This window comes from Aspergillus eucalypticola (assembly GCF_003184535.1).
Source record: "Aspergillus eucalypticola CBS 122712 chromosome Unknown BO83scaffold_2, whole genome shotgun sequence".
NCBI lineage: Eukaryota > Fungi > Ascomycota > Eurotiomycetes > Eurotiales > Aspergillaceae > Aspergillus > Aspergillus eucalypticola.
This window is the reverse complement of record NW_020290276.1, coordinates 173276-193184: the sequence shown is the minus strand read 5'-3', so window position 1 is coordinate 193184 and position 19909 is coordinate 173276. Positions and strand designations below refer to the sequence as shown.

General features: G+C 48.6%; 4 protein-coding genes and 4 non-coding genes across 8 annotated transcripts; 7 read left to right on the top strand and 1 right to left on the bottom strand.

The window, feature by feature from the left end:
- Positions 1–224: 224 nt before the first annotated feature.
- BO83DRAFT_352153 (multicopper oxidase family protein) lies at positions 225–2893 on the top strand (the record flags this gene model as incomplete). The annotated part of the gene is made up of 9 exons (XM_025528981.1): positions 225–499; positions 571–1067; positions 1120–1236; positions 1290–1618; positions 1669–1702; positions 1742–1826; positions 1879–2067; positions 2117–2543; positions 2600–2893. Exons 2-9 carry the CDS (start codon positions 686–688, stop codon positions 2891–2893), a joined length of 1857 nt encoding a protein of 618 aa, XP_025392542.1. The 5' UTR covers positions 225–499; positions 571–685.
- A 154-nt stretch (positions 2894–3047) lies between these two features.
- BO83DRAFT_t43 lies at positions 3048–3119 on the top strand. The gene has a single exon. It is a non-coding gene; the product is annotated as a tRNA-Gln (tRNA).
- A 1081-nt stretch (positions 3120–4200) lies between these two features.
- On the bottom strand, positions 4201–6673 carry BO83DRAFT_374388 (Auxin Efflux Carrier superfamily). Its single transcript, XM_025530188.1, has 4 exons — positions 6020–6673; positions 5794–5960; positions 4505–5718; positions 4201–4451 (listed from the first exon to the last, which is right to left on the bottom strand). Exons 1-4 carry the CDS (start codon positions 6300–6302, stop codon positions 4382–4384), a joined length of 1734 nt encoding a protein of 577 aa, XP_025392541.1. The 5' UTR covers positions 6303–6673; the 3' UTR covers positions 4201–4381.
- A 3465-nt stretch (positions 6674–10138) lies between these two features.
- Positions 10139–12305, top strand: pbs2 (mitogen-activated protein kinase kinase PBS2). Its single transcript, XM_025537607.1, has 2 exons — positions 10139–11829; positions 11890–12305. Exons 1-2 carry the CDS (start codon positions 10273–10275, stop codon positions 12271–12273), a joined length of 1941 nt encoding a protein of 646 aa, XP_025392540.1. The 5' UTR covers positions 10139–10272; the 3' UTR covers positions 12274–12305.
- A 710-nt stretch (positions 12306–13015) lies between these two features.
- BO83DRAFT_413511 (aromatic alcohol reductase) lies at positions 13016–14146 on the top strand (the record flags this gene model as incomplete). The annotated part of the gene is made up of 3 exons (XM_025534491.1): positions 13016–13116; positions 13193–13374; positions 13447–14146. Exons 1-3 carry the CDS (start codon positions 13084–13086, stop codon positions 14144–14146), a joined length of 915 nt encoding a protein of 304 aa, XP_025392539.1. The 5' UTR covers positions 13016–13083.
- Positions 14147–15460: 1314 nt separating this feature from the next.
- Positions 15461–15532, top strand: BO83DRAFT_t44. The gene has a single exon. It is a non-coding gene; the product is annotated as a tRNA-Gln (tRNA).
- A 1161-nt stretch (positions 15533–16693) lies between these two features.
- BO83DRAFT_t45 lies at positions 16694–16765 on the top strand. Its single transcript has one exon. It is a non-coding gene; the product is annotated as a tRNA-Gln (tRNA).
- Positions 16766–17555: 790 nt separating this feature from the next.
- On the top strand, positions 17556–17627 carry BO83DRAFT_t46. The gene has a single exon. It is a non-coding gene; the product is annotated as a tRNA-Gln (tRNA).
- The last annotated feature ends 2282 nt before the right edge of the window (positions 17628–19909 follow it).

Below are 19909 nucleotides of genomic sequence, written 5' to 3'. Positions count from 1 at the left end.
AGTCTGATCCACTTTGGATGGAGATGGATGTTTCAGAAGTTTTATGACATCTGCTTACAAGAATACATCAAGAGACAGAGGACTAAGCGGAAGATGAGTCTCCATGGAAGGGAATCTGGTTGGCCGGCATCCGGGCACGTGTAGCGAACGGCAATCTGTCCGACTGGCTTTTCTCCTCAGGAACAATTTTGCTGGCTTCCCATCCTTCTCTCTCCCCTTCTGGACTCTCAGCAACTAAGTTTTTCATCAGTCAGCGGTGGTTTAATGGTGGCGGTCTTCACGGTGGACCTTTTTGATATATCCACAATGGCAACACTCTCTTTCGGCTAGTATCAACACCGCCATGGCCCTGGATATCGGCATTGTACCTGAACCCATTGACTAGGAACCAACTTTGAGTCCAATTTGAGTTTGAAAAGCTGGCAGCAGGCAGGGTGGCAGTCCATACAAAAGCCACCTGTTTGGCCGAACCTTGGTTGAATCTTGTTTCAAATCATCGGTCAGTGGCGGACCTGAACATCACTTACTCAATCTGTTCATACTGACAGGTACATGTATTCTGCATTTTAGCCACTGTTTTGTTTCTGGCCCCACATGTATTCAAAATGGCTCATAGTCATGGTCCGGGTTTAAAGACACACGGGGATCGAAGAAGCATGCTGGGTCTGATGGGTGATGTAGAAGAATGCAGAACAACCTACCATACTGTCAAGAGATGAAAGAACAGGGAAGTATTCTGTTAGACTCGCAGCAGTCACCGTCGTTGCGATTACGACGATTGCCATGGGGTATTGTATTGTATCCGTCCACTATATGTGGCCTGATCCTTCTGCTATTCGTGGCACAAATTTCGCAGCCAAGCCCTCTACAACGCTTGGTTCCATCGAGAGTCTTGAATAGCCAGATACATCCAACGGTACATGAGCCCGATGCATCACGTCCTTTGATCGAGCTCCACCCGGAGGATCATGTATACCGCAATCCTTCAACGCAACATCATGACTGGGTAGTGACTGCCGACCATCGACGCCCGGATGGAGTGCTGAAAAGGGTTTATTTGATAAATGGTAATTCTTATTCTGTTTATTACGTCAAGCCACATACTTATATACAACTTAGATCTATTTCCTGGACCGACGGTTGAAGCACGATCTGGTGACCGCTTGATAGTAAACGTGACCAATTTTTTGGATGATGAGCCGATCTCCATCCATTGGCATGGAGTACATATTGAGAGTAAGTTAAGTCCTTGGGCATAGGCTGGTCTGCTTGACTAACAAGTCATTTAGATGCTATGGACGGAGCCGTTGGTGTGACACAACGCGCTATTCCTCCGGGGTCTACGTTTACCTACAATTTCAAAATTCCCACAGATCAAAGCGGCACATTCTGGTACCACGCTCACTCTGGCCTTCTCAGGGCCGATGGCCTATATGGGGGGCTCATCGTACATGAACCCTCTCCTAAGCCCACAGTCCGGGGACTGTTGGCTCGTGCAGATCAACAGGAACTTGGCAGCTATGATAAGGACATCCTACTCTTAATTGGGGATTGGTATCACCGATCGGCAGATCAGGTCTATTCCTGGTATATGCGTGCCGGGTCATTTGGGAACGAGGTTAGTCTTGCCATATAGTCTTATTGAGTACGACGATTAACCCCAGACAGCCCGTTCCTGATTCACTACTGATCAATGGAGTGGGTCACTTTGATTGCTCTATGGCTGTCCCTGCACGGCCAGTGGACTGTATCCTTCAACATCTGAGCGCCTCATACCTGGATGCGAAGGGTGACGCAGCGTACAGAGTCCGAGTGGTGAATACAGGGTGAGTTGTACGCCTACCTATGATCAAAAAATAATAGCTGACAGGCAACTAGCTCCGTTGCAGGATTTACGCTAGGTTTTCAAAACCGAGAATTTACGCTCATTCAAGTTGACAGCATTGATGTCGAACAACAAGATTCAAATTCAGCCGGCGTACTCTACCCGGGCCAGCGTATGGACATTATACTCCGTCCAAGTCCAGACAAAACTCCAAGCTCGTTGACGATTGATCTAGATAAAGAGTACGTCTTTCCCTGTACCATGGTTCAAACTGCGCTAACAGACGGTTAGGTGCTTCAGGTACCCCAACCCAGCTCTGGCATCTGTCCAGACTTTCGATATAACGAATTCACCAAACAATCTGTCGTCAAGTATATCTTCATTAAACAATACGATCTCACTCTCCGAAGTCGCCACGAGAAAGTCACTTCTCTCCGGTCTCCCCGCAAAGGCGCATCAAACCCACGTGGTGTACACTAAGATCGAAAAGCTCTCCATAAACCACAACGTACCCTATGGATTCTTTAATCGAACTTCATGGAGGCCTCAGATTGACACACCACTCATTGATCTTCCCCGCGAAAAGTGGGATGAAAATCAGCTCGTGTTTTCAACAGGGTCAACTACATCCCGTCCCCTGTCGTCCGAACAAGACCAAGACTTATGGATCGACTTAGTAGTCAATAATCTAGACGATAGTGGCCACCCATTTCACATGGTATATTTCCTCCTCGCTGTCGAGTTGGTCTTTTCAACCAAGCTAACATCAAACAGCACGGCCACCACTTCTACATCCTAAGGACCTACCAAGCACCCGTAGGTTGGGGCGCCTACAACCCTTTCACAGATGCCCATCCACCTGGTCTAGCTCCGCATCCCGCTAGCTCATCAAGAACAGATTCTCCCTATGACCTCTCCCAGGCGCGGCTACGGGATACGGTCTATATTCCCAGCCGCGGGCACGCAGTCTTGCGCTTCCGAGCAGATAACCCAGGGATTTGGTTATTCCATTGCCATATTATCTGGCACCAAGCGAGCGGGATGGCCATGCTGTTGCACATAGAGTGAAGCAGTAGACTAATCAGACTAGATAGTTGTATATAAAATATTATCAAATCAGTGACAAATGCCAATCACCTGAACCAGTATTGCATGAAATAGAACCTTATCTACTTTTCTTATACTTATGTAACCATAAAGGCTTGCATCTTCCAACAAATACGGTTGTGTAGTGTAATGGTTATCACTCTGGATTCTGATTCCAGCAATCCCGGTTCGATCCCGGGCACGACCTTTTTTGCGTTTCTTTTTTTCCACACATCCTGTTTCTTATCACACCAATGTTCCTTTTCTTTTCTTTTCCTCTATCCTCAGCAGGTTTTTTTCACTCTCATCTAGATAGCATAACCTGTTCTCTGGACGCCACCGTCGTCCAAGCACTCTTTTGCCACTATGATATTAAAGGCGCACACAGGATGATGGACCCGTAGATCAGTCAGTACATTATTACTTTGATATAATAATAGCAGCTAAAACGAGCAATACTAATATTACTACTATTATCATAATATATACCCCAATAAATATACTAGCACAATATAATACCTACCAGGCAGCCCCATATAACCAACCCCCCATGATCAACAATAAACACACTAACCCAACACTCCCAACTACTATCTCACACGACCTCACCATAACCTGATTTCAACATTACCATGATATCATACCGCCACAGTATCACAAAATAGCTTATTGTATTACTATCCCCGACTATATCAGAGTAAAAACGATCGCAAGTATCAAGTATAGTAGTACTACTAAAAGTACTTACCATGAACTACCACGTAAGCCCACCTTTTAACGAACAATATAACCAGAAGTACAAAGAACCACCAACACTACACAACATATCGCTATATCCAGAGATGCAGCAACTACGTAATACATTACTTAACCAATAAGCATACTACTTCATGCTGAATCCTTGGGCTCCCAATAGCGGGAAGCAGGTAAGCACCAACTTCCCCCCCAAAGAGTCACGCTGCATGCTACCCGTGAACTTTATTCCTGGGCAGGTGATATCCCTTTATTGTACTTTGTTTTTGTAGTTGGGGAATATCAGGTGTTTGGATGAATTGCCCCGCGCTTTCATAATGCATTTGTCTTGATTATGCCCCCCCTTGCTTTTAGAAATCTGTGAGGGGGGGAGGGGTAGATAAGGTGGTTTTTGTGGCGCTTATGCTTTGTGGTTTGGTTCTTAACGAGTCAGGGGGTGGTGGTCGTTGGTGTTTGACTATATCGCTCCTTTGCTCTTCAGAATCTGGTGGCTTTCGCCGAGGTTCTATTATGTAGTAGCGGAATTAGGTATGTGCTAGACATCTCGAAATCATCATTGTTAGGCTAACATATCAGGTACAGCCACTTAGGCCGCTCCAATCTGGTATCAATAATACAATGAACAAGGAAGATGAAAAAGTAGAAAAAGAACACTCAAAACGCCGGATCACCCTAATAATATAGATCGATGCAGTCGAACAAAATATGCTTCATATCTCAGGAGGCAGACGCCCATTCGACAACCTCCAAGGCGCACATTACGAGGATAAGGGTTGAAGGGAGGATCCTATAGGTCGTTATTAGTGGTTGATTTGTGGATGCGAGCTTGATGTTACTTACCACACCACATAGCTCTGGAACAAGAGCTTCGACATAGCGCTAACGTAGACATTGTTGATCTGGCAAATTTGCGCCAGCTGAAGCGCCGACGGAGCTCCAGTCAGGAGGAAGCAGACGATGATAAAGATCGGATCGTCCAAAATGCTGATCGGCACATACTTGGCCAGCAACGCAAGGATAGGGGCCATGATCACTGTGGGAAGAAGCATGCGGGCCACCAGAGAAGCGACAATCAACTTCTTCTCTTCCTTGGGGTGCTCCACATCTTCCAGCGCCTCCTTAGGAAGCGTATTGCGTTCAAGGTTGGCTCCCAGAACAACGAGGATCAACGGCACAGCAACCTGACCGTTCTGGTTGATCGCGCGGGTCACAGAATTGCTCACAAAGGTGCCCTCGTCGAAGAACAAGCTCTGGAGCGACGGGACCGAGGCGACCACGATCGAGACAAGCATGGCCCACAGGGGCGGGTTCATGAACTCCCACAACCCATGGAAGAACCTTCCAATCCAGCCTGTGCACACGGACAGCACCTTCTGTATCCTCGTTGGCAACCGTCGGAATATGGCCCCAGTCCCTTTTGCGCATCCGCTGGCGATGCGGCTACGGAGTCGACGAAGGGACGCCTTGACGCGGGCAACCAGACCCTTCTTCTCGTAGCTCTCTTGTACAGCGGGGAATGAAAGCATATCACCGGCGGAGCTTTGTCGGGGCATGAACGGCGCAGGGGGAGCATCAAGCAGGGGCGGGCGGTCGGGATCTTCCTCGCCACCGCTACGGGACGACACCTTGGAGTAGGGATAGTCTCGTGCGGTCACGGGTGTTTCTTGACCAGATGCGAATGCATCCGAGTCCTCCTGCGAAGCTCCGGATGCTTGCGTCTGTTCATCGAAGCTTCGAGTCCTCACCAACGGCTCATCTGGATCGACTTGCTCCGGGTTGTCCGTGTATCGCTCCTGTCCCTGTCCAATGAGGGTGGTATTCGGGTCCGGTTCTGCCTCTTCCAAGTAACGTTCACGGGGGGCAAGAAGCACATGGTAGCCCCAGCTCCACCGCACAAGCTGTCCGAGCTGCTGGAAGATGAGCAGATATAGAATACCGCGAGCGGCTACTTCGTCATCGTTATCGTTCGGGACGCGATCCCAGTGAAGACCCTTGAGAGTTTGCGACAGGGACATGACAAGGGAGATAGGGAGCGAGTTCGAGTTTCCGAAAACCTAGGAGGATTGCCACGAGTCAGCGAAAAGACAGGGAAGAAGTAAAATGTGAAAAGCACTGGACATTGCACTTACGGCCATGGCGGCGACAAAGTTGGAAGGGCGTTTCTTGAGCCGGAGACATCGCGAAACAATGAAGGCGCAGGAATAAGAGACCAGAGTTTGGATAACGAAGATGGCCGGGATGATAGCCAGATCAGTGAGCTTCTCTGCTGTGAGCTGGGACCCAAGCTTTGTGAAGACTAACAGTTGTGGTCAGCTGAAATGTGAAAAGAACCGCCAAAGAGACCAGGCAACTTACTCAGGCAGGGCGTGAATAAAGTGACGTTGAGGTTTGCTACCAGCTTCTGGGCGTCCGCATCGAACATGCCCTGTTTGGCAGCAAAGTAGCCCGGCAAACTCACACAGATAACCTCGAGGACAGCTTCGAAGACCAAAAGGACGAGGTTAAGGAACGAGGGGTGGCTCGAGTGGGGGTTGCCATCTTGAAGAAGGGCGGGATTGGCGCCCATCTGGGTCATGAACTGAGAGGAGATTGACGGGTAGGCATTTTGAAGAGATCTAGGGGCAGTAAAAATGGCCATCGACAAGAGGGCGGAAGCACGAGGCAGCCAGGGTGGCAGAGAGGAAACAGGGAACTAACTCGTAGGAAAAACTGGGGAAGGAAAGATGAAGGGGAGGTGAAAGGGGAAGTTTGAATGATGGGGGATGACGACGCGAACGGGAAGCAACCACAAGGTAGTTCTGATGGGCAGAAACTGAGAGAGGATGGCGATAATGCCGTCGAAGATGATGACGCCGATAGATAACAAAGGTAGGCAGGCGGTAGGCGAATAGGATTTAGAGTTGGCACTGCACGGAAGCGCGATTGGATTCAAACAGTTCAACCTAATGCGTAGGTACAGGACTAAGGGCCAGAACAGACCCTTTAAAAGCCACTAACAGTATACACACCAAGATAGTATAGATAGATAACTAATCGAGACTCCAATCTCTGAAGCGGGACGCCGACGGGTTTAATACCAACGCCGATCGTGTCGGTGAGTCTTTGACTGTCTGTCTTGCCTTCTCTGTCTCTGTTGAAATCTTCTACAAGGAATTCCCAAAACATCATCGTCAGGCTTTCCCGGACTCTCTGGACCCGGGAGAGTCCCAAATGGCCAATCAGAATCGTTTGTAGGCGAACGCCCAGCCCAGTTTCGCGCCGCGCCCAGACCCGCCAAGGCTTGGGGCCTTCCACTAGATACCTTTTTAGTACGGGCAAAATAAGTCAAGTATGGGAAGGTAGTAATAGTACTACTGCTCTAGTTCTATGAGGATACATGAAGAGAGCTCATTTAGATAAAGGTAACTATCGTGGAGAGCGGGAATAAGTAACCATGAAGCAATCGAAAAGCAAGCTCTTAAAGGACGGGCTAGTACTTTTGTCCCTCCCGACGGATGACGGCAGAATATCCACCAGGTAGGAGAGAGCTCCCCAGCTCCCCCTGCCCTTCGAGATGCTTGGCAGTGTGACACAAGTATCGACCATCGGAACCCCTTCAGCGGTAGACTAAACGCGAGATAAGACATTCTCTTGGCGAGAATTCTACTAGAAGCTGAATGAAACCCTTCTCAGTAAGGAGAAGGAACGTGTTGTTAACTTTCCTGCGAGTTGAGTCGCCATAGTGGGAATAGTCGGGAAGAGTGGTGTAACTAATACACCAAAGTACAGCCAACATGCCTCACAATCACGAAAAGAGTTAGTATAGTAAAAGCAATATCACCACATACGTGTCTATTCTATACATGACTGGTCTATTTGGTATATCCCTTCTTGTTCATTACTCTGCCATATAGTTAATATCCGACGCGACAACTTTCAAGCAAAGCAACTCATGATGATGAAACTTCCCACAGCGGTTATGTCATGATCGGCGGCCAATAATAATGCAAGCTGATATCACACCCGTCTTAGTTCTCTGGTCATCCTTCTCTTTTCCTTCCAACTCACATTTCCGCTTCCATTCAAGTCAAAGGAAAACCTTATCTGTTTCGCAGTCGTCTTCTTGAGGACCTGAAACAAGTGGTTCGATCTCCACGAAACCTTGCCACTTTCCCCAGATGTCCGGAACCACAAGGGATGGAAGTGGTGTGAGTCTCATTCCTCCAATGCGGTGTTGCGCAACTCTCTCCCTCCCCCACTTGGACACTGCCCGCCGCTCCCGAGGATCGACACCGCTAGCTGCTGCATTGGCTTCGGACTCAAGGTCGATGTTGGGCCTATCTTGCTTAAACTCTACAGTAGTCCAGATAAGTTATTAATAGACTCTGGGGCAGATTTACTACTTCTTTTTTCTACCATCATATTGCAGCATGAATAGCACTACTATTGTACCAAACCACATGATGAGACGGTACCTTCGTCTTTGGTTGGCCTACCATTTGTATACGGAAGACCTGGTTTAAAGCCGACCACCCAATATACAGAATGCCAATAAGATAGTCTTTCGAGTTCTTCGCAGTATGGCCCGCGTTCAATCCCAAGACAGCAGATCCACTCGGTAGTTGCACTAATAGCGCCCTCTTGGTTTCAACAAGATATCAGAACTGTGCAGTGGGATAGAAGCAAGGATCCACTCCTAGAGTTTGGAATGCTTCGGGGCATTGATTCATCACAAGGTTGTCGGGCTGTGTACAGGGAAGGAAGCCGGGTGCGAGCCCGACAATGAGAAACGTTTATATGTCGCCAAGACTGGGGAAACCCTGATAAGACAGAGGCAAAAAAAAAAAATTAAAAACGCCCAGGGTCGGGGAATAAGAAAAATGGTTGACTGATCAACTGGTGGCTATTACTCAGGATATTGCTGCAATCATCGCGGTGACACAATCATGCCAGTTATTGCGAGTGGCTCCCGCCGAGGACAAGCCCCATCCGATCCTCAGCTGAAGATTGGGAACACCTCCGATAGGGCGTTGCACACCACTGATGATGTCTACTACTGCCGACCAAACCCCGTTTATCCCCATGGATCTCGGGCTTCTATCACCGACCGTTGGTCATAATTTGGTCGACAAAAACGGTTTCGGGCTTTGGACTGACTGATGGGTGCTCAAATCCCTGTGCATGAGGTAGTCACTACTTTGTAGGAGGCAAAGATTCCCGCGATCCTCGGTGGTGGCTATGATAAGAGGGAGAGGGGACCACTGTTACACAGGGGGTGGTGGTAAACGAGCTGCTTCATATGTCATAAGCCACAATATCTGATCCTGAGCATCCCGGGCTAATCATGTAGAAAGTAGTAATGCTACTATTTGTTAATATCTCCGGGATGGAATGATCCAGCTTACATGATTTATTTCTCTTTGGACTGCAACCCGTGGAATGGGAGCCGTACTTTGGTTAGGTTCACCCCGGTCTAAGGTAAAAAAGATCGGGGATCCATCGGCCGACGGGGGGTGGCGATATTCAGGCAGAAACGATGTTGGTTGCCACGTTCAAAATCCAGGAATACCACGGATGCTTGCGTGAGCCAATTTACACTCCGCAGCTGAACGGCAGGGTTGAGTAGCGTAGACGAGATGAAAAAGGGCGCGATTAAATAAAGTATTGCGTAGACATTGACTTTGTGCCTGAGGTGCCGGTGTTGGCACGTGTGATTGGGCGGTCGGAAACTGGACAGCCTGAGGCGACCGGGAGGCAAGCCTGGCAGATTTGCTGGGCCCCATCTGCCTCGACTAATCACAATCTCTCTTTCCTCTCTTTCCCATCTTATAACCTTCTCTGTTAACTTATCCTTCCCTATCCTCACCTTTCCCTCCCTCCCGAGGCTTGTCGGCCGTTGCTCGCTTTCTCTCTCTCTGCCGCTATATGAATCTTGCTTCTCCTTTCTTTTGAGCCTGCATCATATCTATCCTTCCTCCCCCCCCCTCCCTACATCCATCCCCACCCGTTTCGCCTCCAAACGATTCCTTTAACAGCTCGTTCATCCATTTCTCTCTCTGCACGGTTATTTTTATTGCCTGTCATTCCCACCCCCCACTAAGTACCGTCATCGACCCTCTTCCCCCCTCTCTCTCTGTCTGTTTCATGTTCCTCTTCCTCTACCAATGCACTAAGTCCTGACATCTTCTACCTGCCCTTCTTTGTCTTCTTATTGGTCACGGAGTTCAAGCCGCCCGACCAATATTTTTGCGAGGGATCGCACCATCTGTTCTCCATCCTCCCCCGTCCCTGTTGTGCCTTGTTATCAGCTTGCTTGAGAACAGCCTGAGGCGTGCCCCGCGTCGACGAAACCTGCTTTCCTTCCCTCCACTTCCCCCCTCTGGAAAAGCGTTCTGGCTCCACCAACATTGAACTTCCTCTCTACTGGCAATTTTATCACCATTTATCCTCACACATCTTGATAGCTTCATTTTTCCCGCTCTTTCCGATCTTTCGTTCCCTTTCTTCAATCCCCTCCTCCGTTCATGCACCAAGTGCCCCGACCTCCGTGAGACTGTTTTGACGGCACTCTCGGACCACTGCGCTCCAGCTCCCGATACCAATTGTGCTGTTCGAATTCCTCCTCCAAAATGGCAACAGAAGGGGAGCCTATCACGGACATCTCGTCCAGACCTCTGTCAGATATGGATAACCGCTCCGACACCACCGACGACGACCTCTCACCCTCCCTCGCCACGACACAATCGTACGCTTCAGTACCCTCCCTCCGCCCGACTCTCGATAAACCCTCAATCACCCCGTCGTCGACACATCTAGGTCAACTCAACGCCGCCCGACGCGGTGCTGGGACGCCTCAGAATCGTCCACAAGCTTCAATGAGCGGCGCGCAGCCGGGGGGATTGAATCAGGATATATTAGCGAAGATGAAGGCTTTCTCATTGTCTCGACAGGGCGCCCCGCCCTCTTTGGCGCATGCCAATACGACTGGCTTGGTGCCCCGGGCTTCTCCGGCGGCATCGGGTGGCAGTCCAGTATCAGTACAGCCTTCACCAGGCGCAAATGGCCCCTTGGCAGGTGCTTTTGCAGGCCGGATACCTCCCACCGCCGTTCGTCCCGGTACCAAAAACTGGGTCTCTTCGCCTTCTGTGCCTCATGGGTCCCCCGGTGGCAGCTCTCCTAAGCCCGGTGGTCTGGCCGCGAAACGTATGAAGCCGGGGTTGAAGTTATCGGACGCTACGGGTCTGAACGGCTCGCCGTCGCCTGGGCAGCCCGCCAACGGCGGGCCTGCTCCCACCGAAACCGCATTCAGCAAGTATTCAGAATTCATTGATACGAAATCGGGGACGCTCAATTTCAAAAACAAGGCTATCCTCCATGGTGGCGGTATCGAATTCTCATCAGGTCAGAGTTTCAGCATCTCCTTAGACGAGGTCGATCGTCTGGATGAGCTAGGCAAGGGTAACTACGGAACGGTGTACAAGGTTCGCCATAGCCGTCCTCACATGCGCAAACCTGGGATGGGATTACGGGGGATAATAAGTCGCAATGAGGATGGCGACTCCACTACGGCGTCCGGAGTGAAGACGGAAGGTAATCTTTCTGGAGTTGTCATGGCGATGAAGGAGATTCGTCTGGAGTTGGACGAGAGCAAGTTCGCTCAGATTATCATGGAGTTGGAGATTCTCCACCGCTGTGTGTCCCCATTCATTATTGACTTCTACGGCGCTTTCTTCCAAGAAGGCGCGGTCTACATTTGCGTTGAATACATGGATGGTGGCTCGATCGACAAACTATACAAGGAGGGAATCCCCGAAAACATCCTTCGCAAGGTAGCATTATCCACTGTCATGGGCTTGAGGACCCTCAAGGACGACCACAACATCATACATCGCGATGTCAAGCCCACGAACATCCTCGTCAATTCTCGCGGACAGGTCAAGATCTGCGATTTCGGTGTGAGCGGCAACCTGGTTGCCAGTATTGCCAAGACAAACATTGGTTGTCAGAGCTACATGGCCCCCGAGCGCATTGCAGGTGGGGGTGTGCAGCAGTCTGGAGCAAGTGGAGGCGGAACCTACAGTGTCCAGAGCGATGTCTGGAGCTTGGGCTTGTCCATCATCGAGTGTGCCATTGGTCGGTATCCATACCCGCCCGAAACCTTCAACAACATCTTCAGCCAGTTGCACGTAAGTCATTGCTTCCCTTGTATCTTACCTCGTCATTCAGGATACTGACAATCTGTAAAGGCCATCGTTCATGGTGACGCGCCAACACTCCCTGAAACGGGCTACTCTGAAGAAGCACATTCCTTTGTCCGCGCGTGCTTGGACAAGAACCCGAACAACCGCCCATCGTACAGCATGCTCCTTCGCCATCCCTGGCTGTCGTCGCTTATGCAGCCCCCCACGAACACCGATGCCGATGATGCACCAAACGGCTCGACGAAGGAGGGTGGGTCCAATGTAACGGAAGACGAGGAAGTGGCGGCCTGGGTCAAGGAACAGCTAGATCGTCGCCAGCGTGGCTTGATCCAAGACGCAAGCAAGCCTGCACTACACGCCGTCGCCCTGGATGCCGTTCCTGGAAGCCCTCTCCTTGATGACCCCTCTGCTATTTCCGCTCAATGTTAAATGTCTCCTGGTCCCTTGGCCTCTCACAAGATTCGGCCTTCATTCTGTGCTATCATCCTGTTTTCAACATGCATGCGTCTGCGTGAGGAGATGGCACTCGCTGGCGCTGGCGCCGTCTAGCCAAGCTGTCGCATGAGGCTCACACGTTAGGGTGTGTCTGACAGCTTGGATATCTCCCGGGTTTGAGTCCTGTTTTCGGAGGGTAGCGATGAAATGCAGCTGCTTACGTCGTTCATGCTCCTTACTATTGATGTATAACGAATGTAGAGACATAATACGCTAGCTAGCTAGAAATGTCATGATGACAATGGTGGAACATTGCATACACATGAGTTTTTGATTTCCATGGCGGCTCCGCTGTCTCGTAATCTTAGATAGGTTTTCACGTCGCATCATGTCCTCTCTAGTGGGCAAACGGCCATCAATGCTATAGATATTCTTCTCGAAGGCTCAGGGAAAATGCCATTCTGCTGGCTGACAAATGACACTCCGAGACTCCGACCCCATTAGTCAATCCCATTGGAATTGCTTATCAATTTACTGTGAATATGCAGATGCAGTGCAGTAACTGAGCCCAAATCGGGGTTGAGATCAACCCTGAAGTCGGCGTCTCGGCACATCGGAACGCCGACTTGGGACTATCGCCGTTGAAGACGATCATCATAGGAAGTATATAGTAGAGGAGTGAAATCAATTTTGGCGGTCAATATATGTAGTACTATTTTGCAGTATCTTCCCAATACTGTAATATTTTTCTGGATTGATCAAGCTGGTCTCCTCTGAGCATTTGCTTATTTCTCTTCGGTCAAAATGACTACTATCAGGAAGGTTTCAGTTCTCGGGGTACGCCGTATACTTACTACTGCTACAAGCATATCAACCCATACAATCATCATATCTAACAGAGTATACCGTACAGGCCACCGGCACCCTCGGATCCCACATTGCAAGCGCTCTCTCAGCAGCCGGCTATGAAGTCACCGCCATCCAGCGCAAGGAATCAGACAAGCCAGCCCCGGCAGGCCTCAAGGTCATCAAAGTCGACTATCAGAACAAAGACGAACTGATCTCTACATTTACCGGCCAGGACGTCGTCATCAGGTGCGTCCATAACTAACCACTGCAACATCGTGTCTATTTACCTTCCCCAAACACTAACTAACCCCTTCACAGCGCCGTCCTCTCCCCCCAACTCACCTCCGAAAAGACCATCATCGACGCCTGCATCGCCGCCTCCGTCAAACGCTTCATCCCATCCGAATACACCACAATGATGGAGTCCCCCCTAACCATCAACCTTCCCATCGCCAAAGAAAAGGTCCTGATTCGCCAATACCTGAACTCTATCATTCCAGACACTTCCTCCCCTACAACCTGGACCTCTCTCAACACCGGCGCTTTCTTCGACATGGCCCTCAAGTACGGCGTCTTGGGCCCTAATCCCATGACCAAGAAAGCTGTCTACCATGATGGCGGTGATAAAAAGATTGCCGTTTCACTGTTGAGTGATATCGCCACTGCTATTGTTAAGTTGTTAGAGCCTACTCATTTCGAAGCTGCCACTAATCAGCCTGTTTATGTTTGCTCGGCTGTGGTTACGGAGCGAGGGTTGACGAAGATTGTTTCTGAGGTTCTTGGGGTAGATTTTGGGACCCCAGAGGATGTTGAGGTGAAGAAACTTATTGAGGAGTCGGAGGAGAGGTTGAAGAGGGGGGATATGTCAGCTATTATTAATTATTATTATGAGATGATGTATGGGGAGGGGTATTTGGGTGGGGAGTTTATGCGCTGGAATTGGAATGAGAGACTCGGTTTGAGAATTATGGATGAGGGGGAGGTTAGGGGTGCGGTGAGGGAGATTTTGGGGTGTTAGGGTTGTTGTGTTGGTTGTGTTGTGTGGGTAGGGACTCTTGTATGAGGATATAGATAATACTATAGGGCTTTTTTGTGTCTTTGAGATGGTTTTAGGCATACATGCTATTGGCCTTAGATCTGAATTTAGCTGGTCTGGTTTGGGGGTATATTCAACAGTAGTACTTAGATATGAGTGATCATTTGGAGGTTGTTATTGGATAGCATGGTGGACTTACGATTTACTTCGGCAGTCATTGAATTAACCATCACAAATTTGTAAAGTTATTATTGTTAGTGAGTTCGCGGTCAGTTGTAGTACAAATTATCGATAGTTAGCAATAGTCACTAATAGCTGATGTCGACAGGGAGATCGTGTAACGTGAGTCAGTATCTGGACATAGGTTTTTCCATCAGATGACCGCGAGATACTCAGAAAAGCAACAGTAATATATGGAGTTTCCTGTCTATCTATGACTGTATTACTCAGATTATTGAATCCTTCTATGGTTCCTCTGGTGGTGCCGCAACGATGGTGTTACACGGAAATATTTATGGGGATGATCAGCAATATGAGATCAGCTCCATGAGGGAGAAGAAGAAGCAATATGATACAAAATAACGCAACCCTTCATTCAGCATACACTCACAGGCATATGAATACTTTGGAGATTGGATGGCGCAGGTTTAATTGACATCAGACCAGGCGATCTCTCTTCTTCCTCTTCTTGAACCATTACGAAAGCCTGTCTCACTGCTCTGCATTATGAAGCACATCTACTGTCTGCTCGCTCTTGGCCTTGTAGGGACTCACGCTTATTCTTTTGCCGTCTTGTGTATGAACTTACTTTCTTGCGTAGGCGAAGCTCGCATGGAGCTCGATTACTACTGACCAAACATATGTGCCTAGATTGACTGGAGGAATGGGTATACAGATGCATTGAAGCTAGTGACATCGTAAATATGAACACGTGAAGTCCCAGAACCTCCAGGCGAGTTGACCCACTACTGCGCCGCCGCTCCCAATAGGTGTGTCTGTATCGATGGTTATCTTCGCAACAGCGTGCGTATACCCTAGAGGTAGTATGATTGATAGATATATCTTGATTGACGGTTTTATAGACTGGTCAATGTATCTCGTTGAAAGATTGCCCTATCAAGAGTGATGTGGTATTGGTAGACGAGTGGCATTAGTACTGTAGGTGTCAGTGACCACTAGTCACTGGAGATATATATCTTCATTGAATATTGTGGTCGTTGAGTCCCGAGCTCTGGCAACAGCTTCAATTATGATACGTTTATGTAGCAAAGTATTAATTCATCTTTCAACAAATACGGTTGTGTAGTGTAATGGTTATCACTCTGGATTCTGATTCCAGCAATCCCGGTTCGATCCCGGGCACGACCTTTTTATGTTTCTTTTTTTCTTCCCTGTGCCCTCTGCCTGCAACTTCTCCATGATATCAGGCATTTATGATTGCAATGCATGAGTGTCCCTTACACCAGTGCACCGTCATTAACTGCCCCCATTGGCATGCCCATTAACTATCCTAGTAAATTTCGCACACCCAACCCGAATTTCAGCAAGACTACAAATTCAACCATTGATTCAATCCAACAACCAACCACATAACGCTGCTAACATTGGTACTCCAGTACCCTGGAATCCCAGTCCTTGGGAGTCCAGACCCCTCAGCCAACGGCTTTTCTCATACCCACTAGTTCCACGGCTCACCTACCGAAGATACGTCAACGGCCCCTCCCACGAGCTATGGATGGCCATGTGTCTGGCCAGGGCCGCTCCCCACATATGAGGCAGTTCCACATTTGACTAGAAGATGGAAATTGGGTCGAGGGCTTCGATCTAGACTCGTCGAAATTAAGCCCACACAAAGCAACGGGTTTGCCCTGCATAGACTTGCATGCACACTTTGTTCGGAGACGGTGGAAGGATATGGTTCCACTGCTCGGCTACTTTTACTGATATGTACTCTGGGCCGAGTTGGTGGAAAGTATATTCGTTATGTTCTGATACAGGGCCGGATGCTTTCGGTATCATGTGGACCAGGTGGACAAAGGGTTGGTGTTTCGTTCAGGTCACCTTATGGGGGTGTGGTTGATGGCAATGATGCCGGTGAGTTGATTTACTTGCGTTTATGTCTTTTGTTTCGGGACTATCGTGGTGGGCAGCGACCACTGCAGACATCTAGATGATACGGAAGTGCTAGGTGATCTCGTCGAGCTCTAGATAAAGTCCTGGCAGGTCATTGATTTTGTCGGCTCCTCGGGTGATGTCATTCAGTACGCTACTTACTAACTATATATTTCCCGTGTGTGATCAAAATACTACTACACAACAAATGATGCTACAACCACCCATCAACATCCTCCCACTATCACTCATAAACGCACGCTGGGATACCCAAGACGCTCACTACACCATTCCCCCGTCTATACACCCAGACAGTAGCGTCCCAAACATAACAATCACCCGTAATATACTCTCAATCCCACACAACCAACTTCATAATTCCAAGATTTCTAGATTTGCGAAATTCCGAAACTCTCAGGTCGTATGGGGTAATGGTTATCCCTTCGGATTTTGATTCCGACAATCCCGGTTCGATCCCGGGTACGACCTTTTTGCTACTCGATAGAGGAAAGAATTCAAGGTTGTAGGAGACCGTAGTGTATATCTTCTGGTGGGTGTGTTGACAGAGCGCGGGTACATGATACTCGCTAAGCCGATAACAACTGGAACAGTGATGAGTGATGTAGTATGTGTAGAGTCCTTCAATGACCAAGGAAGATACGCTATCTCCTGCATTACCATCTACCGGATAAATCCGATGCCAATGGCGTATCCGGTGCTTGTTGATATGGCTGGAACCAAAGTATATCTGACGGTTGACTGCATGTACCTGGGAGTGCCGAGGGACCGAAAGCTAGGAAGGGGTCGATGACAGACACAAGGGCTATAGCCGTTGTACCCCTTGCTGGCCAGGGATATGCCAGGGCACGGAGAATACGATTGGATGGGTGCTGGAAATGAAAGTGGAGGGATTGACGGCATACATATGGGTACCTTGCATTGGGGAATGTTGGACCGAGCACAAGCCATCATGAAGAGTAAGTATACCGAATGCAAAGATATAGAATGACAAATGCTAATTATCTATGCAAATCACCAGCGTGACACAAAAGCGACCACCTGCAAATCTACTACTAACCGTAGGAAACACAGGGAAATCGGGCTCACCGATCCTTATGATAACACGGAACAACAGCCCATCACAACACACTCACGATCATATATCATGGCACTTTTCTTACCAATGCATACAAGCAACTAAGATACATACCTGACTGAAATTTTCTATTTCATATGATTAGCATCATATCGTCAAAATAATCGCCGATTCAAAAACTAAGGTTGTGTAGTGTAATGGTTATCACTCTGGATTCTGATTCCAGCAATCCCGGTTCGATCCCGGGCACGACCTGATCTGATTTTCATTTTTTTGCTGCCCTACAAAGCAGCAGACATAAGTAGCAATCGATAACAGTTTCGTTCTTGTCAAACTAGACAGACAGATAACCAATGAACTAAACCGTTGCACTAGAACTCCGGGAGAAGTTTCTGAGAATGGAACCATTCCAAGGCTAGAGGAAGCTTATGACACCAACCGCTTCGCCAGGTCATTACATTAATTTAGATTAGGCATATCCACATACATAGCTGGTTGCTACCGATTTTTTTGTTACGGAGGGAGTGGTAGTAGGCGGCGTGCTTGCTCTGATACTACTATCTATGAATTTAGTTGGAATAAGTGGTTTGTCTTCCGTTTTATTTGCGACAACGATATCTATCTAGTATCTAGTACTATGTACTAAACTCAAACCTCTTCCGACACTAATGAATCTATGTATAGACCTTCAATCTCCGAGTAAACTACTAGCTAAGACAAAGAAGCACTGCCCCGAAAAAAATGTCTTGAATTTAAGCTTCCAGGTGGTCCAATCTACTTCTTTTCCTTCCATACATTACTGTCATGTCTTTTGGGGCTTGTTGTTATGCCGGCTATTTTTGGGCGGTTGTCTTATCCATGCTGTGGGGAATTAGGGCACCGCGTGCTATCGGTCCGGTTTAGGATGGCGGCATTATCCCGGCGGATGTTGCTTTTACTAGTCTAGACTGATATCTTCTAATGCATGGCTAGTTGGATGTTTAACTGAATTCTGTTTTGGGCGGGGTTGGGCCACAGGGACAGTACGCTCTAACTGTTGGGGTAGTGGTGTATATGGACTATGGAGATAGAATACGAAGGGTTGGGTTACGATATTGGTCATATGAGCTAGTTAGAAAGCACTAATGCATAGTAGTGGTGTTAAAAAGTTATTTTTAGGCTTTTTTAGGCTTTGAGGGTAATAGTAAGAATATGTTATGGCGCAGTAGGTTGAATTTCTTCACCTTATTGGGTATTGTAGAATAACGAAATGCAAAATGATAGCAATTCCACATAGGAAAGAAAAAGAGAGGCTGGTTGCTGGCCTGTTTGTTGTCACCCTTTATGCGGGGCAACTGGCCTAGCACTGAGAGAAGCAAAACACAAACAAGCAATAGTGGCGGTCCAGCGTACGTGGGTACGTACGTCACTAAGCAGATGGATTTCTCTTTAGTGTCGAATACAATGTCTTAACTCCAACATGTTGCGCTGAGGTCGATTTTCTCGTGTTTTGTTCGGAAAATTGCGAGACAGGTGCAGCTGCATATGGCGCGGGTTTGCGAGATGGTTTGGCTGGCACCTGTTATTGATCGCTGTGGCGCGGCCGAGGTCCCGTAAGTGGGATACGTAGTGCCCTCCCGCTTGCGTCGTCGATCGACCGGCCCTTTCCCGTTGCGGTCCCATACGGTGCGATCTTTCTACTCATTTTGCGTGGCTGATGACAATGGTGATGAATGGTGGTTCTGAGCTTTGCGAAAGCAGTACCCAGACTGGCTTTCAAGTGAGTGAAAATTATCGGTCTGAATGGGGCGTTGGGATGCCGAGGCGTTGTTCGGGTGGGGCATGCGGTGTGGGTTATCGTTGATATCGTAGGAAGTCAAAAGAGCGTGGACTCAATGGCTTTACGACCTGAGTAGATAGTATTATGCCGTGATCTGAGATGATAGTACGTTCGTTCAAGACCGTGGTAGATGAGATCCCACAGTCTCCGATCAGTTGACATAGACCATCACCGCAAAGGAGATCAGACAGAAGCAGAGCGGAATGTAGACTTTCCGGTCCATGTCTGGATCTAGCGGGGAAGAGGAGGATGCAGCGCCGGCGATAGAACGAGTCCGATTAGCGCGATGGATGGATTTGCTAGGTTTCTGAACCATATTTTGATGGAGGAAAGACACAGGCTTGAGCCTTGCAGGACCGGGGGGGTTAGTTGTCCTTGAACAAGAAGGTGGGAGGGGAAGAGGATAAGGGGTTTGTGCAAAGAAGAGGGGGGAAACAAGGGTCGGGTGATCAACGTGGCGCTGGATTGGGATTCGCCCAACAAGATGCGCATCCTGAGGCACGCCTTCCCCAACCTTTCGTAGCAGGCAGATGCTAAGGCACCTGCAGGCATCAAGGCGGGAGACAATGAGGCACGTGATTTCATGATTACATGTGGTGAGATAAGCCTGTATGGTATGGTAACTGCAGAAGTTCAGCCCCCAGTCTTAGATTGGGTAGATTACGGCAGGTGACCGAAGGGTTCACGGAACTCGGAAAGGCTGGACAATCCAAGTATC

What these genes read in the sequence shown, in the direction of transcription:
- BO83DRAFT_374388 (XM_025530188.1), bottom strand. Translation starts at nt 6,302, where the DNA reads ATGGCCATTTTTACTGCCCCTAGATCTCTTCAAAATGCCTACCCGTCA. An exon ending in ACTTTGTCGCCGCCATGGCC is followed by an intron (nt 5,719 to 5,793) that starts GTAAGTGCAATG and finishes CAATCCTCCTAG; the next exon opens with GTTTTCGGAAACTCGAACTC. An exon ending in TTCCAGAGCTATGTGGTGTG is followed by an intron (nt 4,452 to 4,504) that starts GTAAGTAACATC and finishes AACGACCTATAG; the next exon opens with GATCCTCCCTTCAACCCTTA.
- pbs2 (XM_025537607.1), top strand. Translation starts at nt 10,273, where the DNA reads ATGGCAACAGAAGGGGAGCCTATCACGGACATCTCGTCCAGACCTCTG. An exon ending in ACATCTTCAGCCAGTTGCAC is followed by an intron (nt 11,830 to 11,889) that starts GTAAGTCATTGC and finishes CAATCTGTAAAG; the next exon opens with GCCATCGTTCATGGTGACGC.